Here is a 19,418-nt window from a genome sequence, read left to right on the forward strand (position 1 = left end):
TTTACACTGGTGGCCGCGATCCAGCTGTGGTCGTCTCACGTCCTGCTGTAAAGGCCTCCGTTATTACTGCTGCGGGACTGCACACGCGTTGCTCGACTTCCACGAACCAGCCCCAGAAGGACTCTGGTGCGCCAGCCTCAAGCGACAGCTACAGCCACGCGGCGTGACACCGTGATACGAGGAGACCTGTACAGGTCTCACACGGCTCATAGAGCGACCGAAAGAGCGACAGAAAAGCTTGATTCGAGTCACTTCGATCTCGTTTGCGTGAGATTCCGCAAGATCCGAGCCTTGCCCTCCCGACCTCGTCAAACGGTACATTCAGCACAGCCGCCGGTCTCGACACTTGAGTCCTTCTGAGAGAGCGCCCCGCCCACAGACACCTTCGCTCGAAACTTGCCTGCTCTACGTCAGCGACCTCCTTCGTCATGGCGGACTACGATGAGGGTTACGAGTACGAGGAGGACTATGGGGACGAGGATGTCAACATCACACCGGAGGACTGCTGGACTGTCATATCGTCTTACTTCGACACCAAGGGCCTCGTTTCACAACAAATCGATTCTTTCAACGATTTCCAGGAGACGACAATCCAGGAGCTTATCGATGAGTATTCCCATATGACGATCGACGAGAACAACCCACCAGTATCCAACCTCGACGGCGAGATCTTGCTCCGTCGCTACGAGATCAAGCTGGGCAGTGTCATAATATCCCGACCGGTTATCACCGAGGGCGATAGCACAACAGCGCCTTTGCTGCCATACGAATGCCGCGACCGAAATCTCACCTACGCCGCTGCCATTTACGTCGACATCCGATCCAAGACATCAAGCTGCATCGAGGAACCGATACCATTGCAGGATCTTGATGATGAGCAGCAAGCAGAGATGAGCAGAACTGGCGAGCATCCTACGAAGCTGACCTGGCATGTGGAATCTGACAACACTGGTTCCGAAAAAGCGCCGCAGAGCGTTTTCATCGGCAAGCTCCCTGTCATGGTCAAGTCCAAAGCCTGTCATCTGAGTCGCGAGACAGAAGAGGACCTCTTTCTGCTCAATGAGTGTCCCTACGACCAGGGTGGATACTTCATCATCAACGGTAGCGAGAAGGTGCTCATCGCCCAGGAACGCTCCGCGGCCAACATCGTCCAGGTGTTCAAGAAGGCGCAGCCCAGCCCATTCTCCTACACTGCTGAGATCAGGAGTGCCCTTGAGAAAGGCTCACGTCTCATCTCCTCGCTCATGCTCAAGCTCTATACCAAGGGTGATGCGAGCCGTGGTGCATATGGTTCCACCATCCACACCACTCTCCCATATGTTAAGGCCGACCTTCCGATTGCTATCGTCTTCCGCGCCCTTGGAGTCGTGTCGGACGAGGAGATTCTAAATCACATCTGTTATGATCGCAATGATAGTCAGATGCTGGAAATGCTTCGTCCTTGCATTGAGGAGGCCTTTTGCATCCAGGATCGCGAGGTTGCTCTCGACTACATTGGCAAGCGCGGTAACCAGACTACAGGCATGACTCGCGACCGTCGCGTGCGTGCTGCGAAAGACATTCTTCAAAAGGAAATGCTGCCTCACATTTCACAACAGGAGGGCTGCGAGACGCGCAAGGCTTTTTTCCTCGGCTACATGGTTCATAAACTTCTGCAGTGCTCGCTTGGCCGCCGCGACATGGACGACCGTGATCACTTCGGCAAAAAACGCTTGGATCTTGCGGGTCCGCTTCTTGCAAAGCTCTTCCGCAACCTCGTGCGCCGCATGACACAGGAGATTCAGATGTCCCTCCGCCGCGCAGTTGAGCAGGGCAAGGACTTCTTGATTGAGATCGCTGTGAAGCCCCAGATCATCACGAACGGCCTCAAGTACTCCCTTGCAACAGGCAACTGGGGCGACCAGAAGAAGGCCATGAGTTCCACTGCAGGCGTTTCTCAAGTGCTGAATCGCTACACCTTTGCATCGACATTGTCCCATCTGCGGAGAACGAATACCCCTGTTGGTAGAGACGGCAAACTTGCCAAACCGCGCCAGCTGCACAACACACACTGGGGACTTGTCTGTCCTGCTGAGACGCCCGAGGGCCAGGCTTGTGGTTTGGTCAAGAACCTGTCACTCATGTGTTCTATCAGCGTGGGAACATCTACGGAACCCATCATTGATTACATGATTACCAGGAATATGGAGGTTCTCGAAGAATATGAGCCCCTGCGGTATCCAAATGCCACGAAGATCTTCCTGAACGGGTCGTGGATTGGCGTGCACCAAGATCCCAAGACCTTGGTCAGAGACGTTCAGCAGCTTCGGCGGAACAATCAAATCCCAGCTGAGGTATCTCTGATTCGCGACATCAGAGACCGGGAATTCAAGATCTTCTCCGATGCTGGCCGTGTCATGCGGCCGCTGTTCGTGGTGGAACAAGAAGACAACCCGGAGACTGGGGTAGAAAAAGGGTCATTGACGCTCAACAAAGAACACATCAGGAAGCTCGAAAACGACCAGGCGCTTCCCCCGGGCAGCGATGAATATTTTGGCTGGCAAGGCTTGGTCAACGAGGGTGTCATCGAATATCTTGATGCGGAAGAAGAAGAGACATCCATGATCTGCATGACTCCAGAGGACCTCGAAACGTTCCGTCTCGCAAAGCAAGGTCACGATATGACTACAGACAACAGCGAAGAGCCCAACAAACGTGTCAAGACTCGCATGAACCCAACGACCCACATGTACACGCACTGCGAGATTCACCCCAGCATGCTTCTTGGCATTTGCGCCAGTATCATTCCGTTCCCAGACCACAACCAGTCTCCACGTAACACCTACCAGTCCGCCATGGGTAAACAAGCCATGGGCTTCTTCCTTACAAACTACTCGCGTCGCATGGATACCATGGCAAATATTCTGTACTACCCCCAGAAGCCACTGGGTACCACACGTTCCATGGAGTTCCTCAAGTTCCGAGAGCTGCCAGCTGGGCAGAACGCCATTGTCGCCATTGCCTGTTACTCTGGATACAACCAAGAAGATTCCGTCATCATGAACCAGAGCAGTATTGATCGTGGAATCTTCAGGAGTCTGTTCTTCCGCTCGTACAGTGATTGCGAGAAGCGCATTGGCATCAACACCATCGAACAATTCGAGAAGCCGTTCAGAGCCGATACCCTTCGTTTGAAGCAGGGCACATACGACAAACTCGATGACGATGGCATCATCGCTCCTGGTATCCGTGTATCTGGAGAGGACATCATCATCGGCAAAACTTCCCCGATCAATCCCGAAAACGAAGAGATGGGCCAGCGCACCAAGGTTCATGTCAAGCGTGATGCGTCGACACCACTCCGCAGTACAGAGAGTGGTCTAATCGACCAAGTCATTATCACGACCAATGCCGACGGTCTTCGATATGTCAAGGTGCGAGTGAGGACCACCAAGATTCCGCAGATCGGCGACAAGTTTGCCTCTCGTCACGGGCAGAAGGGCACTATTGGTGTCACATACCGGCAAGAGGATATGCCTTTCACACGTGAGGGCATCACACCTGACATCATCATCAACCCCCACGCCATTCCGTCTCGTATGACAATTGCCCATTTGATCGAGTGTCTTCTCAGCAAGGTTGCCACCTTGAAAGGAATGGAGGGCGATGCCACACCCTTTACGGACGTCACTGTCGACTCTGTCTCCAACCTCCTTCGCGAGCATGGGTACCAGTCAAGGGGCTTTGAGATCATGTATCACGGCCACACGGGCCGCAAGCTCCGCTCTCAGGTTTTCTTTGGACCAACCTACTACCAGCGTCTGCGCCACATGGTGGACGACAAGATTCACGCGCGTGCTCGTGGACCCGTCCAAATTATGACACGCCAGCCTGTGGAGGGTCGTGCTAGAGATGGTGGTCTGCGTTTCGGAGAAATGGAGCGTGATTGCATGATTGCCCACGGCGCGGCCGCCTTCCTCAAAGAGCGTCTCTTCGAGGTGTCTGACGCCTTCCGGGTCCACATTTGCGAAATCTGTGGACTGATGACCCCAGTCGCGTGAGTTTCTCCTGCATACACACTCCTATGACTAATGCCACTGCGAATACTAACTCGTCCCTTGTCACAGTCACCTAACCAAGCAGACATTTGAGTGTCGACCCTGCAAGAACAAGACACGGATCGCGCAGATTCACATTCCATATGCCGCAAAGTTGCTGTTCCAGGAGCTGCAGGCGATGAACATTGCATCCCGCATGTTCACTGATCGCTCGGGTGTATCGGTGCGTTGAGGCAAGCAGGAACATCCATGGGAGCAGGAGGCTGAGATCGGTTGTCTGGGAGGAGACTGATACTCGGGGATGTTTTTGCATGAACAAAAGGACGAGGTTCGGTGTACTCGCGTCTCAGAAGTGTGTTTTACTGCATATTGATTGGCGTTTTGTCTTTTTCAATACCTTCAGCTGAGGACTTGTGCATGGGCATAGCGCTTCAGTCTTAAAACGACATGATTTTCCCTTGCAAAAAGTACACTCCAAATTGAACAACTCCATCTCAAAACATTGTGGTCCCCACTGGTTTGTCCAGCAGAGCTAGTTCGGTTGTCCCTCTCTTCTCAATCTTTCTCATTTGCTATTCTAATTTGCGCCGACAACATGACATGGACTACCTTCAACGTGATGCTGCAGGGCAGTTTGTTCTAAAGATAATATCCTCTAGGCTAAGTGCTCGTTACGTGCCTTGATGGGATATTCTATGCAGGTGCCACTTCATGTGATGGGCGCCTTGACGGTGGGCTCTGGAGGGGGGTATTCTTCCGGCAGCTCCGAACCAAGAACGAGTTCCTCCGAACGACTCCAGCCGAGGCCGCCTCCGCTCTCTTTTGTTATCGAGGCCTGTTGCAAACGGAAGCTGGTGTCGACGCTTACATGATCCATGGGGGCGAATTCGAAAATACGATAATCGGCGTTGAAGAACCAACAGCCGGTGACAGCAAGACGCATGAAACCAGAGTGAGACACAACTATTATGACTTTCTCAGGCCGATTGTAAAGCTTCTCGAGTGCGGCCTGGGCGCGAGCCAGCAGAGCTGGGCGGGAGTAATGATAGCGGCTCGCGGCCGAGGAGGTTTTGTCCGGAAAGACCGGGTCAAGGCTGGAGTAATCTACCTGGGGATACTCCACAGCAACCTTGGCCACATCACTGCCCGTGTCGCACGGCTTAGCCGAGTTCTCTGGGAGACGGGCCATTAGCAAGCTGTCTCATTGACATCACAAGGACCCGGAAAGGTGCGGGGCTTCTCTCACCTTGCCAGTCCGCGTCGGCTTCGATTTTCACGCCCTTGTCGAGCAGCCAGTCTACGGAGCGAAGAGCGGTCTGAATGGTGCGTCGCATGGGGGAAACCACGACAAGGCCTGCCTGCTGGGCCAATGGACTGTTCATTAGGCTCTCTCGCAACGGCTTGCACTGCTCCAGGCCCAGGAGTGATAGATCCGGGTCGGGAATGTCATAATCCTCTAGGTACGCAAAGGCAATGCAGACACGTCAGACAGTCATCGCACTGATTTGGGAAAGGGTGGTGTATGGAGGAAGACTCACTGTCAACATTGTGCAGGGCCTGGGCATGGCGGACCAGGATCAGGGTGGGCGGCATCGTTCTTGCAAGCTGCTGCCGAGTCTGTGACACCTCCCGACCGAATGTGTAGAGGTCAAGGCAAGTCGGCCAGGGGGAAGGTCACCGGAGGCGGCACGTTGCAGGAAGGTCCACATTCCTTGCACCGGCGCCGCGCCGCCGGCCGAGACGTCCGGCACAGTGTCGCCCTGAGTATGGGCGCCAACTAATCACTGTGCACTCAAGTCAATCACTCGCCATCGCAGTGACGTGCACGCACCAAATGTGCAAGCAGGCCATGCGAGGTTCAGCACGACCGCGTGTGAACACACATCCCTCCACGCCTGTCTGCGCCAATCGCCCACGTGCAGGCTCTTAATCGCGCCGACAATGACCAGCATTGACGATCTCTTCAAGGCGCACAGCAACAAGCGCAAACTCGAGCCGCTTCGCAACCCTGGTGAGCTCTTCCCTTCCGGCGCCCACGCCACTGGGTCATCTCACCGTCACGGAAACTTGCTTGATCAGAGCTGATTCTTGTAGAGGAGGTATACAAGTCTCGCAGGCTCACCCCAGACGGCCATAGCGACCGCCAAGCTCGTGTGGACAACCACTCTGAACATGATGGCGCTGAGGACGACACAGCCGCCGGACCAGCGTTGCCGACCGACGATTATGGTCCAGATCTTCCACCCGATGACGGAGACGACGACGAAGGGCGCTTCTTTGGGGGTGGCATCACAACATCAGAGGCTCGCGTTCTCGACTACGTGGAGGGCGGGGACGACGTGGGCAAGGTGGGCTCCGACAGGATAGACAGCTCATGGCTGCGCAGGACGGCTCTCAACTTTGAGAAGCGCGTGTCCAAGAACGCCGAGCTGCGCGCCAAATTTGAGTCCGATCCGCGGAAATTCATACAGAGCGAGGCTGACCTCGACGCCGACATTAAAGCTCTCTCTATCCTTGCGGAGCATCCCGAACTGTATCCAGAGTTCGCCAAGCTCGGCTGCGTAGCGACACTTGTCAGTCTCCTCGCCCATGAAAACACAGACATCGCGATCGACGCTATAGAGATAGTCAACGAGTTCACAGATGAAGACGTCAACGCTGCAGAGCCTGAATGGAACGCGATGGTGGATGCGTTGCTAGAAGCCGACCTACTCGGCTTACTTGTTTCCAACCTGGAACGCCTGGATGAGAGCGAAGAGGTAGACCGGAACGGTATATACTATGCCATGAGTATCATCGAGAACCTCTGTAGTAGGACTGGCACAGCGGAACAGGTCGCCAAAAACGAGAAATTGCTGCGCTGGCTGCTCAAGCGCGCACAAAGGAAAGAGACAAACCCACCTGTGAGCCAGAACAAGCAATACGCAGCCGAGATCCTGGCAATTCTGGTCCAGTCATCCTCCCCCAACCGTCGCGTACTGGCCAGTCTCGATGCGGCAGACATAATGCTTCAACTTGTAGCCGCATATCGCAAACGCGACCCAGAAAAGGGGGGCGAGGAAGAGGAATACATGGAGAATCTCTTCGAGGCACTTACATGTGTGGTCGATGAGCCTGAAGGAAAGCTCCGGTTTGTCGAGGCTGAGGGTGTCGAGTTGTGTCTCATCATGCTCAAGGAGGGCAAGCTAAGCAAGGCAGCCGCCTTGAGGTTACTCGACCATGCTGTGGGTGGAGCCACTGGTTTTGAGGTTTGCCAGAAGGTCGTGGAAGCGGGTGGTCTCAAGACCATTTTCACCATGTTTATGAAGAAGTCTTTGGACGGGCAGACTGCAGAACATCTCGTAGGGATTCTTGCTTCCCTACTGCGATTGCTACCTGCCGAATCACCCGAACGCATCCGGACATTGGCCAAGTTTGTCGAAAAGAACTACGAGAAGACAATCAAACTCGTGCAACTAAGGCGAACCTATGCAGCCCGCATGGCACCGATAGAGCAGTCGATACGTATGGAGCAGTCGCGGCTGTCGGCAGAGGAGAAGGAGGAGGCCGCGGATGGCTGGTTCCTCCGCAGACTCGATGCCGGTCTCTACGCTCTACAGACGCTAGATGTTGTACTCGCCTGGCTGGTCGCCGAGGACGACGGAGCACGTTCAGTCATAGAGCAAGAGCTGGCTGAGAGGGACGAAACCCTGGCAGTGATCCGCAACACGCTACAGGAGCAATTGGACGGGATGGACACAGACGATGCTGGAGCCAACGAAAGCCGCGACATGTTGAGCGCGCTGTTACAGTTCGTACAGTAGGGAATGACAGTGAACAAATATCATGATAATGATTAGCCCAAATGCATCCCGGCCGCATCAATTTTCCATGTTGCAAAGTTCTAGTTTATTTCCTGCAGTCTTGATCGCATGTTGAAATATATCATTGTGTGGAGGTCAACATGGTGCCACTTTCCTGAACTCTCGGGCAGCGACCGCACATCATACCAAGAGCATTGTCTCAGGACAGACCATACATGGTATGGTGGTCAATGATGGCGGCGATAAGAGATGATTGCAACGAGTCTAAGGCATGGCCCAATGAGATCTAGAGTTCTGGATGACGATTTTGACTGCTTGCTAATGATGGCACAGGGCAACACGTCCGCCGGGCAGTCGACTTTCCTTCATTCGCCTCATAAGTGAAAGTTGTGTTGTGCGATCTTCTTCTGCCTTACTCTATCAATCGCCTTCGCGAATGCGACATCGACCAACCCCCCGCGATTTTGCTGAGGAGGTTGATATACCAGTGAAAGACTACGCCTTGCTCGGCGCCACAGGCTTCGGCTCGGCGACAGCCTTGAGGAGGGCTGCTACGACCTGTGCCTGGTTCTTCTGGCCAGCTGCCTTTATCTCCTTGATCTTCCCATCTGCCTCCTTGTTGGCCTCGTCCTCGGCTTGCTTGTTCCCTGCAGTATGCTCTGATTCGAACTTCTTGAACTCGTCCTCTTTGGCCTGTCGGTAGGCATCAATCTCCTTCTTGGCCTCGTCGCGAGCCTCTCGTACCCGCTTTGTCCGGTCTGGGTTTGCGCCGTCTTAGTGTATGCCATCAGGGGAGGGGGTGGTACGTGTCGACCCGGTAGTGGAAGATAGGGAGGTCAGAAATGTTTGCCGATATAGACGCCTTTACTTACACTCGCGAGCTGTGCGACCAGATTATTGTTAGCCTCGAGGTCAGAAGCTTTCTAACCTGTGGAAGAGTGGCTCCTTGGGAATAACGTACCTGACTGGACAATCTTGGAGGCTTCCCGCTCAGCCTGCGACGCATGTATTTATTAGTCTTTGTTCGGTTGTTGAGTAGCGGTGGTAGGACTGCCGTACATCGAGCAGGGTCTGTATGCCCGCGGAGTTTTGTGCTGCCTAATTGGGACGAATTAGTTGGATGAAACTTTGTAGGAAGGCTGCTCCAGCAGGCAGCTGCGCGCAGCCGGATGAGGGTAGAATGACAGCATACCATCTTGGGTCGAGGTCGGGTTGTGACTGATTGTGGCAGATGGCCGCTCTGGTCCAGAAGTAGTGCACAGCTGTTTGGAAGCGAAAGGCGACGATGCGACAAAGAAAGGGCCGCTTTCGAGGCTGACTGAACAAATGTGCGAGGTCGATGAGGGAGGTGTCTAAGGCGCAAGTGGATGAGGTCAGTCGCTGCGTGAGGCTTAGGTAGGCAGGTCCAGAGGAGCGGAGAGCTCTCAATCAGACCCTCGGGGAGCTCTTATGCATGTCTAGTGGGCATGCATGAGTGGGGCCAACAGCGACCAAGTTATGCAACAGCCAGGTTTGTCCAGCCATGTACCCAGACAATTCCAAGGCTAGGACAGACAGTGCGTACTGTGCTTGCCGTGGAGTCCCTGATGTACCCGTGAACCCGTCTGACATCGATGCTCACAGGTGGATACCTCATCGGGGCAGCCAGGTGCGAGCCATTCTTGAGCCACTTGAGATTTTTCTCTCCGAGATCAATCTTGTCATTCACACAGAGTCTCGCTACGAGCGACCATGTCGCGCGCCTCTCAACTGACCCTCGCGGGCACCTCGCTCTTTGCTGCCGCAACTGTCGTTTTTGTTCACTTCCAACAGAAGTGGGAGAAGCAGGCAAGTTCCCCTTCCCGCCCGGCACTATGGCGCAACATACCATTAACGTCCTATCACTCTTGCAGGCAATGCACCAGGGTGTAATCCGCGACATGGAGCAACAGCGCATTAAGAAAGAGCGCCAACTCGACTTCGATATGCAGCGAGCTCTCGAGGAAGAATACAAGAAGGGCCAGACCGTCACCCTGTCGCCACATCCCGAAACCCCATCAGCCTTGCCCCCGAACCGGTGATTTCGAATGCGCCGCGAGAATCTCCCTACCTGCCTCGCCGGGAGCTCTGCTGAATGCCGTGCTGGCACAGCACTCCTCACTCACGCACTCCTTACCGAGTCCGAGCTCGACGCTCCAACAATCTGCCATGCCCACCGCTCTGCTCCGAGGCCCAATAACGCCGGACCATGCGGCTTCTGTATGGGGAACCGGCCTTGAAACGCAGCGCCGAGTCTGGAGCTGAGCGTTAGACGGTTCCGCCGGTTATGCCGTATGCTTGCACGGAGGCAAAGTACCTGACACCAGCAGCGCGGTTGAGCAGTAAGACCAGGTTGTGGAGTTTGGCGTGGTGTCACCTGCAGTCTTTGTGCTCACTGCGAGCATGGCCGCACACCCGGGACTCGGAGAAGGCTGCCGCTCTGTGTGAACTGGCATGCACCAGGGCGAGACATGGGTTGGAAGAAAAACACAATGCATGTACACAAACCGAATATGTTGATGATTGTACTATGGAATACGAAAAAAACTAGCCGGGGATCAACCGGAATGCCCAGCTGTATACCCCTGTGGTTCTCTTGCAAGACGCGTGCCGCTTATCGCTACCCATGTTTAGCTCAAAGGACGAGGGTTGCCATCTGATATGCTTGGCAATTGAGATATGTGATGGCGGAAGTATGGATGTGGCGTCCTGAGCGCGAACGAAGCAAAGGGATTAGCACACTGGTCGACACTCCGGCCGATGCCCCACTTCATACTCCGAAGGCAGCTCCGCGTTTCTTTTCGGGGTTCGGCCAGCAGGGGACCCAGGCATGATGAGGCAACACTGCCTCTTGCGGATTTTGCCTCGGACACGGACCTGTCCTAGTTGCCTTGGTCGGGTCTTGCTGGGCATAAGACCATCCTACATTTCCCAGGCACACCACCGAACTGCGACTGCTGACATCTGAATCTGAACTCCCAGGCAGCCCGCAGCAGAACGATATGGACATGAAAGTCCCCCTGACGACAGCAGGCTCGGGCGTCGTGCTGCCGCAAAGCCATTCCCATCGACGTCTGCACTATCCTGTCAAGTTGCTCCTCGTTGTACTCCTCGGTGCTTTTGGGCTGGCCTGGATTTGGCTGCAGGGTGGTAATACACAATGTACCGGTGGTCGGCCTGTCGGGACACCACAACGCTGGTATGCGGGTGAGTCCCTGCCATGGCACTCATGTGGCCAGGTCGGCCGTCATACCGTCGAATGCAGCTCTCTCGACGTGCCCATGGACCACTTTGGCACTGCCGAGTCCAAGCACAAAACGTTCACCATCCCTTTGATCCGCCTTCGTGGTCACCCGCAAGCTCGTAACCTCCTGCTCAACCCCGGCGGCCCTGGTGGTAGCGGCATCGAATTCCTGTTCAGGAAGGGCGAGCAATTGCGGGAGGTCGTCGGCGACGATTTCCACCTTCTTAGCTTCGATCCTCGTGGCGTCAACGCTTCGATCCCTGCCGCCCACTGTTATCCTGACGCCGAGACTGAAGGGAGGCTGTCGTCTGTCCAGGCGAAGTGGGTGCTTGGGCCTGACAACAACCCGGAGCTCTACGCATGGTCTACAAACTTTGGGAGGGCATGTGTCGACACCCTCGGCGAGCATGGCGAATACATCAACACTCCGCAGACGGCCGCCGATATGAACTCCATTCTCGATGCCGTAGGCCAGCAACACATGTATTACTGGGGCTTCTCCTACGGTACCTTGCTGGGACAGACCTACGCGACATTGTTCCCCGAGCGGTCACACAGAGTCATCATCGATGGCGTGGCCAATCAGTTTGACTGGTTCAACCGCCCGCTCGACGCAGAGACGGTCGAGGACACCGAGGCTGTGCTCGACGGATTCCTGGACGAGTGTGTCAAGGCTGGTGACAGTTGTAGTCTGTCCGCGATAGCTAAAACGAAGCAGGGCCTTTGGGACAAGCTCATTGCCTTCGGGAACGAGCTGCAAGCGCAGCCCCTGAGCATCTACGTCAACAGTACCACCTGGGGAACCCTGGACTGGACGAAGCTGTTCCACGACGCAATTTTCCCGGTGCTCTACCGGCCGGCCGACTGGCCTGCGCTTGCTGGAAACCTGACCGAACTATTGCAAGGGAATGCAACCGACTTCCTGCTGCATTACGCCATGGGAGGTCGCTTCCCACGTCTCGACCAGTCCTTCTTCGTGGTGTACTTCAACGATGGCGCAAGCGGGTTAAAGCGCTGGCCGGAGGGTTACCAGGCCCTCGACGATATCCTCGTGCCGTTCTACAATGGCACCATGTTCCGGTCGACTAATACGAAGGTCTACTTTTTGAAGCAGCAGTGGCCAGTGCCGCGAACTCACCGCTACGTGCCACGCACTGGCGTCAAGACTGCGCACCCGCTTTTGCTACTGACGACCACATATGATCCTGTTTGCCCGATGGTATCGGCGAAGAACACCTCCGCATCCGTAAGTTTCCCACATGGATGACATGAACAAAAATTGCATCATGGGCGTTACAATCCAAGTGGTGGTGTACATCCCCATCGATTAGAGGGACATTTGGCTAAGCAGCTTTGCAGTTCATCGACTCGAAAATCATCGAGGTCAAGGGTTACGGCCACTGCTCCTTAGCCGTCCCTTCCAAGTGCATGGCCAACCATGTCCGTGACTTTCTGTACAACGGCACGTTGCCAGAAGCCGAGCATACGCAGTGCGAGAGGGATGGTGAGTATTTCCCGCGTGATGGGGACGTGCCTGCACTGTCTCTGACAGAGGAGGACGCGAGACTTCATGCCGCCCAGGTCCAATTAGCCCAGGACTGGGACCTGGCGCGGTGGTGGTGAATTAGTTCCAACGTCAAGAAACACAGATGTATATAATAATTGCGTGAGCGGCCCACCAGTCAAACTACGAGTCATCTTTGGTGAAATAGCAATAATGCAATCTGTCACGTCCGTCCAGACGTTGCCATCTATGTGTGCTAATGCAAAAGAGCCGAGGCGACAACTAAAGTGCTGGATCAGATGGATTGCTTGTCCCTATAAAGGTGGTGAGGTGCCACCGGGACATGTCAGCATGCTCCCGCGCAAAAGAGGCGGAACACCAATATGCTGTCGCGAGTGGACTCGTCACTTCCAGTATTAGTTGTGAGGAAGGAAGGAGAAACACAAACAGGTGCGCAGCGGGCGCGCGCAAATTTCTACAGACGTGCACATGTGCCATCACGTGACGAGTCGCGCTCACAAACCCACTCGCGCACTCTTCAGCGACAATCGATTGACATATGCGGCCCGTTGTGGGATTATGCAAATTTGTGCATGCCAAGGGAAGGGGAGATGCAATAGCCCGACGGGGCAGCCGTAGCCATGCGCGCCCACCCGCAGGCATGCATCACTCTTGCCTCGATTACCCTGGGATTGCCGCTAATATCTCCCCACTTCGACGTTGAGCTCAAAGCTGCTCCGACTCGGACTCGGCGCTGCCAACCACCACCCAGTTGAGCTTACCGAATCACCACTTGTGGCCTTCTTTGACCACACCCCATCTGAGCAGCCTGCCTGTCGCGACAAGAGCAGGACAGCTGCAACTTCCTCTCCGTCACACCCGGACTTACAACCCTCGGAGCATGGTAATCTAGCCCAGCTGGGTGCAACCGACATTGAGCAATGGCATCTGCTCTCTATCGCGGCGGCGCTCGCGCCCTGCGAGCCCTCCCGAATCGTGCTTCTCCCACCCATCATTTTATCGCGCGCCGGTGGCAGTCTGCGCCCGCAGACGGACAGCAGAAGGTATGTCACCATCATGTTACTGTTCCATGCTACCGCTTCGGGGTCTATGATTAACTGGTGCCCTGACTGGCAGCTTCTGTCTGCACATCTCCGCGAGGCCGACTCCACGGTATATGATATCATCGAGAAGGAAAAGAACCGCCAGAAACACTCGATCAACCTGATTCCTTCCGAGAACTTTACATCCATGGCCGTACTCGATGCTCTCGGCAGCCCCATGCAGAACAAGTACTCAGAGGGTTATCCCGGTGCCCGCTACTACTCAGGCAATGAGTTCATCGACCAATCTGAGCGGCTTTGCCAGCAAAGAGCACTGGAAACCTTCGGCCTCAGCGACAAGGAATGGGGTGTCAACGTGCAGTCTCTGTCCGGCGCCCCTGCCAATCTCTATGTTTACTCTGCCCTGATGAACACCCACGATCGCCTAATGGGCCTCGACCTGCCCCACGGCGGGCACCTCTCCCATGGTTATCAGACCCCAACAAAGAAGATCTCTGCCGTGTCCAAGTATTTCGAAACTATTCCCTATCGCCTGGACGAGGAGACAGGACTCATCGACTACGACAAGCTTGATGAGATGGCCACGATAGTCCGGCCAAAGATCATAGTGGCGGGTGCCAGTGCGTACAGTCGACTGATTGACTATAAACGGATGAAGGAGACTGCAGACAAGGTCAACGCCTACCTCATGTCTGATATGGCCCATATTTCAGGTCTTGTTGCAGCCAAGGTCCTACCCAGCCCCTTTGCGTTCTCAGACATCGTCACAACGACCACGCACAAGAGTCTTCGCGGCCCGCGTGGCGCCATGATCTTTTACCGCAAGGGTGTTAGGAGGACGAATCCCAAGACAAAGCAAGAGATTATGTACGATCTGGAGGGCCCAATCAACGCGTCCGTCTTTCCAGGCCACCAGGGTGGCCCCCACAACCACACAATCACTGCCTTGTCCGTCGCACTGAAACAAGCTCAGGCCCAGGATTTCAAGGTCTACCAGGAGCAGGTACTTCTGAACGCGCAGGCCCTCGCCAACCGTCTTGGCGAGTCGAAGACGAACGGTGGCCTCGGCTACAAAATTGTAAGTGGCGGTACGGACAACCACCTTGTGCTTGTCGATCTCAAGCCACAAGGAGTCGACGGCGCGCGAGTTGAGCGCGTCCTTGAGCTTGTTGGGGTGGCCAGTAACAAGAACACTGTTCCTGGCGATAAGTCCGCCATGATTCCTGGTGGCCTCCGCATCGGTACACCAGCAATGACGACACGCGGCTTCACCGAGAACGATTTCTCCCGTGTGGCCGATATTGTCGACAGGTCCGTGACAATCGCCGCCAGGGTAGACAAGGCTGCTCGTAAGGCAGCCGAGGAAAAGGGGGACAAGTATAAACTCAAGTTCTTTTTTGATCATCTCGGTAGCGGCGAGGATGACGCCGAGATCGTCCAACTGCGTGCCGAGGTTGCTGACTGGGTTGGCACGTATCCTTTGCCATGGGACGAGTCGGCCTGAGAAGCTAGTGGATGGCCCATTTTCAGAGGGTGTGCCTGACCTCGTGGAACGGTTCGAGACCACTAGACGCTGCGAGAATGACGTATGCGTTCTGGAATGGATCGCAGGACGTACTTTCTGCGAGGAAGCACAAAGATGGGCCTCACCGACCTTGACCTGAAGCTACGGAGCCCTGATAGCACGTCTGTAGGCTCGTGCGGCTCTGGTGGGTGGATCGAGACACCCCTGGGACTGATACCCGCGTACAAGTCTGGGGAAGTGGTCGATCCGCCGAGGCCGATTTACACTAGGCGTCGCAAGGTTACGAGACGGAAAAGTAATTCGCATCAACTGCGGAGACGTGACTTAGGAAAGGCGTCTGTATCAGACCGCATCGTTGGGGTGGATTTTGAGGTATTATAGTGCGAAGAAGCATCTGGCGTTTCGTGGTTTGGAAAGCCACACATCACTAAAAGAATATGCTCTTTACATTTCAAGCTCTGCTCGACAGACAAGTGCCATCGTGCTTGCGAGGCTACCGCTCTTGTACTTCCGCCGAGGAGCTGTTCAATAAAGGCGGCTTGTGGCGGACCGTGAAGCTCAATCTGTCTGTCCAATAAACATCCCGTGGTTGTTGACGACAGCACGTGTCCATGGCTTCTTCGAGGCGCGTGTCGTCATAGCACAGTACAAGTATTGTATGCCAGAGTAGGTCATTCCACTTAATAAAGTTTTCCAGGCCCCTTGCAGGTGGGCGGCATCGCGGACTGCCTTGTGTACATCGAGCTACTTTAACAATTTACATGCTGCGGCACTACCTACGTTGATTTGGCTTAGCCTTGTCGCGCCCATCAATAAACGGCATAGCCAGTGTGAAAAGGCAGCGGCTAAGATTCATCGAATATACAAATTACTCGCGTAGATTATTGTAGCCTGGTGCTAGGACCCACGCTCCTCCGGAGAGAACTTTGTTGTCAGCTCGGTCTAGTTGATGTGACACTGTCGTAGGAGTGCTCCTATTCCGTCTAGCGCACACCTCCGCCGGGCACTCTGTGCATGCAAGCAAGCCTCCTTGGAAGAAAGGAAGCAATCATCATCTTCATGAGCATCATTTTGCACAATGCACCTGTGTTGCAGACTGCATAGATAGTACCGATCATGGTGCTTACTGTATGTCGGTTTGCCTTTGAGCCTGGCAAGTTGACCAAATCACGGGATTTTGTCCCCAACGGGCTGGAAGTCAGCCACTGACGACGCCGCCCTGGTTCCTGTGCTGAGGGACCTTGATTTGTCGTGGGCACTGAAATCCGGTGAGCAAAGTGGGCCGAAGCTGTCGGGTGCAGATCAACAGTCTTCTTTATTGCATTCGCCTGGTCGCGAGAGACAATTGAGGGTGACGAGGATGGGAAGGAAGGACAAGCTGGCCCCTGCGCAAATGATGGCATACAGGGATCCGCCCGCCGAGCTGACAATGTGCACCCTTGGAACGGCCTCCATGTTCAAGCGAATGGTCAGAGTCATGCTGCCACGGTGCTCTACGAAATCGCATGTCATTTTTGGCAATGCCGAAACTACTTCTGAATACTGTAGACGTCGGCCTCAGGTTGTCGCAATGGGCGGACCCACCTCTCGTCAGTCACGGCCGGGTCAGTGCTTATCGCCTGCATGGTGACGCTAATAACGTACTTGTCCTACAGATCATGTACACGTTTCCGCCACCATGCATATTCCAACATACAAAGTGCTCTGGGATACTTCTGCGGACAAGCTACACAATAGCATGTGAGTATGAGTGTCGTTGCCGGCGATCTCATTTCCTCCTGCGTGTCGCTCGTGCCAGGCTGAATCTTTGATCGCTCCCATCCACGAGCCAATGGTTCTTTTCTCTCCTTCTCCTAGTACCTTATGATGCAACTGTGAACCTCGGGATCATGGCATGCCATGTGTCAGACAAACAAATAAACAAAATCATGTGCCGGCATGGCGAAGATCCGCAGCTCAGATAGTAAGGCACCCCGGGCAGGGAGGGTATCTTGAGGTAGGTCCTGCAGGCAGGCATGTCATTGTTGCGGTGACACGTCGTGAGGGCTGCACTTGTGAGACCGTCAATTCCGTTATCGAATCGACTGGCCTGTATTTTCAAAAGGGGGTTGGAACCTAGAAGTCTGCAAGTAGGACACTCGACGTTTTGCGCTGATAAGCCTTTCTGCATGTTATCGAGCGAGACTCACACAACGCGGATGTGTGGAATCACGGACAGGTGAGATTGCGAGCATGTCTATGATTGGCCTGCAGCGCATGATCACCGTTCTCTAAGAGTACCTACGAAAGCACTCAAAGTACTGAGTATGTAACGGGGTGGCAGGCGAAGAGACTGCTCTGCTCATTTGGGGCTCCGGCGCTCGCTTGCAGGACCCTGGGTGCCCCTGTGTGATGATCGCCCGGTGTGCCGCTGAGGCTCAAGAGAGCCCGGCAGGGCGCGCTCAGCATGTTGCAGTGTGGCGTCGGATCACCAAAGAAAATTTCCAGATCTCTTGGCAGACATATGCCTTTCGTGGCGAGCCTGACTCACTCTGCGAGTGCCCATCATGAAGCACCAACACAAGTACCTGCTGCCATTCGCGTAAGCCCTCCACCGCATCTTTGAACTGCTATTGTCAAGTAGCCCTGAGATAAGGGCAGGCAGGTGTGTGACCCCCTCTTCATGGGCCCACAAGTCCGCCAAACACGCCGGGTTACGGCGGTCGTCGGTCTAGGATCAGCAAGTTGTCATGCCGTTTGCGCTCGGCGGTGCAGTTTCCCGTGGGCACATGGATGGGAATGAGGGGTGGCTCGCAGGGTGACCCAAGGATAGGCGGTGGAGAGCCAGATGAGCGCACGGCCAGTGAGCATATACATTGGAGATGCGGGATATTATGGAGGAGCGCGGAGGTGGAGGATGGCTCCAGCGAAGCCTGGCGTACGCGGGGGACGTTTGGGGCCCGGTGCTCGGGTCGGCGTCTTAACGCGGGCACGTCGCACGCCGCACGGTCGAGGGTGACAAGACAGCCAGGTCCGGCAGGATCACCGTGTGCCACCATGCAGTCAGTGCCCGTGTCCGTCTGGGCATCTGCAGCGACACGGCACAGCAGCACCGAGCTGCGGTACGGCAAAGGCCTGCCTGCAGGACCCTGAGGATGTTGCCGTGCGCCATTGTGTTTAGCGGCCGCCACGCCGCTCCCTGGCTACCGCACGCCTGTTGCAGGTAAGTTCCTTGTGTGCCTGGGCGCGCTTAGATTTGAGACACGCAGTCGCCCACTGGCTCTGCCTTGCAGGCTAGGGCTCGAGAACATCCAGCTCTCTGCAGCGCGAGGTTTTCCGCTGAATCGACGTGGTGGGTGTCGGGCCGAGCAGGAGGCGGTGCCTGTTTGGGGCAGGCGCGGGGCTCTGGCAAGGGTCCACTGTCCTGCAGCACTGTGACGTCAGGCGTGCCCCACCAGCTCCATCGTGGGCGACGGGGCTTGCCTGTTTGGGCACTCCTTGGCGGCTCCTGGTGGCCCCTGCGTCAACCTCGCCGTCGGTTTCTGGTTGGAGTTCCAAACAACGGCGTCCGGCTCGTGCAACTTGGAACGGTCTGACTGGATATCACAACGGCGGAAAAACCGGAGACGCCCGTCAATCAGTCTGCTCATTCTCAGGATCCGCAGGGCAGCGCTCCTGACATCCCTTCGTCCCGTGATATTCAGGGGCTGCGCCCGCTGGACATGCATGGTGCTGCCAGCCAACATGGCTCGCTTGACTCGGCCATGGGCAATCAGCTTGCCACAGGTACCATGTGTACAACCATGCTCGCCATCCTACGACCCCCAGACGGGCTACTGAGCATGGACATCTGTCTGGGATGAGTACACTGGCCGTGGTGATTCGTCGATGGCGGCCGATGGTGCCGGCCCCATTTCTGTGACGAGCGAGCACAGCTCGACTTAACAGGTACTTAGACACCCCCTCGCTGGGGTTCTTGACTCGCCGGCTGCGCCCACACCTGTGCTACCCTTGCGAGGACGCCAGCGGCTGACTGCAGACGGGTGTGCCAGAGAATGCTACCGCCTGCGCTCACACTCACCTTGCGTCGCGAACCCTGGCCCGGCACAGGTAGCCTGACGTATGGTCTGCATTGGCCATCAGGCTCCCAGCCTCGTCCGCCAGGCTTGCTCAACCACGGCAGGTTGGTGTCAAAGTTCTGAATATTACCTTGCTCCGGGGGCTGCGGTTTTCCAGCGCCCATC

The 19,418-nt window shown here is 55.5% G+C and overlaps 8 protein-coding genes across 8 annotated transcripts; 5 read left to right on the forward strand and 3 right to left on the reverse strand.

Annotated features, from left to right (window-relative positions):
• Positions 1-428: 428 nt before the first annotated feature.
• Positions 429-4,269, forward strand: B0I36DRAFT_243007 (DNA-directed RNA polymerase II subunit RPB2; the record flags this gene model as incomplete). The annotated part of the gene is made up of 2 exons (XM_046149953.1): positions 429-4,036; positions 4,107-4,269. The coding sequence occupies 2 exons, from the start codon at positions 429-431 to the stop codon at positions 4,267-4,269; spliced, it is 3,771 nt and encodes a 1,256-aa protein (XP_046012456.1).
• Positions 4,270-4,548: 279 nt separating this feature from the next.
• B0I36DRAFT_113876 (histidine phosphatase superfamily) lies at positions 4,549-5,695 on the reverse strand. The gene is made up of 3 exons (XM_046147929.1): positions 5,576-5,695; positions 5,284-5,493; positions 4,549-5,210 (listed from the first exon to the last, which is right to left on the reverse strand). The coding sequence occupies exons 1-3, from the start codon at positions 5,628-5,630 to the stop codon at positions 4,747-4,749; spliced, it is 729 nt and encodes a 242-aa protein (XP_046012457.1). The 5' UTR covers positions 5,631-5,695; the 3' UTR covers positions 4,549-4,746.
• Positions 5,696-5,896: 201 nt separating this feature from the next.
• On the forward strand, positions 5,897-7,904 carry B0I36DRAFT_288427 (Catenin-beta-like protein). Its single transcript, XM_046151649.1, has 2 exons — positions 5,897-6,048; positions 6,132-7,904. Exons 1-2 carry the CDS (start codon positions 5,979-5,981, stop codon positions 7,838-7,840), a joined length of 1,779 nt encoding a protein of 592 aa, XP_046012458.1. The 5' UTR covers positions 5,897-5,978; the 3' UTR covers positions 7,841-7,904.
• Positions 7,905-9,301, reverse strand: B0I36DRAFT_322440 (V-type ATPase). Its single transcript, XM_046153848.1, has 5 exons — positions 9,033-9,301; positions 8,900-8,938; positions 8,802-8,835; positions 8,713-8,721; positions 7,905-8,598 (listed from the first exon to the last, which is right to left on the reverse strand). Exons 1-5 carry the CDS (start codon positions 9,033-9,035, stop codon positions 8,336-8,338), a joined length of 348 nt encoding a protein of 115 aa, XP_046012459.1. The 5' UTR covers positions 9,036-9,301; the 3' UTR covers positions 7,905-8,335.
• Positions 9,302-9,469: 168 nt separating this feature from the next.
• Positions 9,470-10,022, forward strand: B0I36DRAFT_113956 (cytochrome c oxidase assembly protein). Its single transcript, XM_046147930.1, has 2 exons — positions 9,470-9,667; positions 9,733-10,022. The coding sequence occupies exons 1-2, from the start codon at positions 9,572-9,574 to the stop codon at positions 9,898-9,900; spliced, it is 264 nt and encodes an 87-aa protein (XP_046012460.1). The 5' UTR covers positions 9,470-9,571; the 3' UTR covers positions 9,901-10,022.
• Positions 10,023-10,651: 629 nt separating this feature from the next.
• On the forward strand, positions 10,652-12,799 carry B0I36DRAFT_322445 (Alpha/Beta hydrolase protein). The gene is made up of 2 exons (XM_046153849.1): positions 10,652-12,348; positions 12,462-12,799. Exons 1-2 carry the CDS (start codon positions 10,861-10,863, stop codon positions 12,723-12,725), a joined length of 1,752 nt encoding a protein of 583 aa, XP_046012461.1. The 5' UTR covers positions 10,652-10,860; the 3' UTR covers positions 12,726-12,799.
• Positions 12,800-13,310: 511 nt separating this feature from the next.
• On the forward strand, positions 13,311-15,255 carry B0I36DRAFT_113969 (serine hydroxymethyltransferase). Its single transcript, XM_046147931.1, has 2 exons — positions 13,311-13,670; positions 13,744-15,255. The coding sequence occupies exons 1-2, from the start codon at positions 13,548-13,550 to the stop codon at positions 15,172-15,174; spliced, it is 1,554 nt and encodes a 517-aa protein (XP_046012462.1). The 5' UTR covers positions 13,311-13,547; the 3' UTR covers positions 15,175-15,255.
• A 2,561-nt stretch (positions 15,256-17,816) lies between these two features.
• B0I36DRAFT_408997 (uncharacterized protein) lies at positions 17,817-19,417 on the reverse strand (the record flags this gene model as incomplete). The annotated part of the gene is made up of 2 exons (XM_046161886.1): positions 17,817-18,377; positions 19,256-19,417. 2 exons carry the CDS (start codon positions 19,415-19,417, stop codon positions 17,889-17,891), a joined length of 651 nt encoding a protein of 216 aa, XP_046012463.1. The 3' UTR covers positions 17,817-17,888.
• Position 19,418: the final 1 nt, after the last annotated feature.

Source organism: Microdochium trichocladiopsis (assembly GCF_020744255.1).
Source record: "Microdochium trichocladiopsis strain MPI-CAGE-CH-0230 chromosome Unknown B0I36scaffold_5, whole genome shotgun sequence".
Lineage (NCBI taxonomy): Eukaryota > Fungi > Ascomycota > Sordariomycetes > Xylariales > Microdochiaceae > Microdochium > Microdochium trichocladiopsis.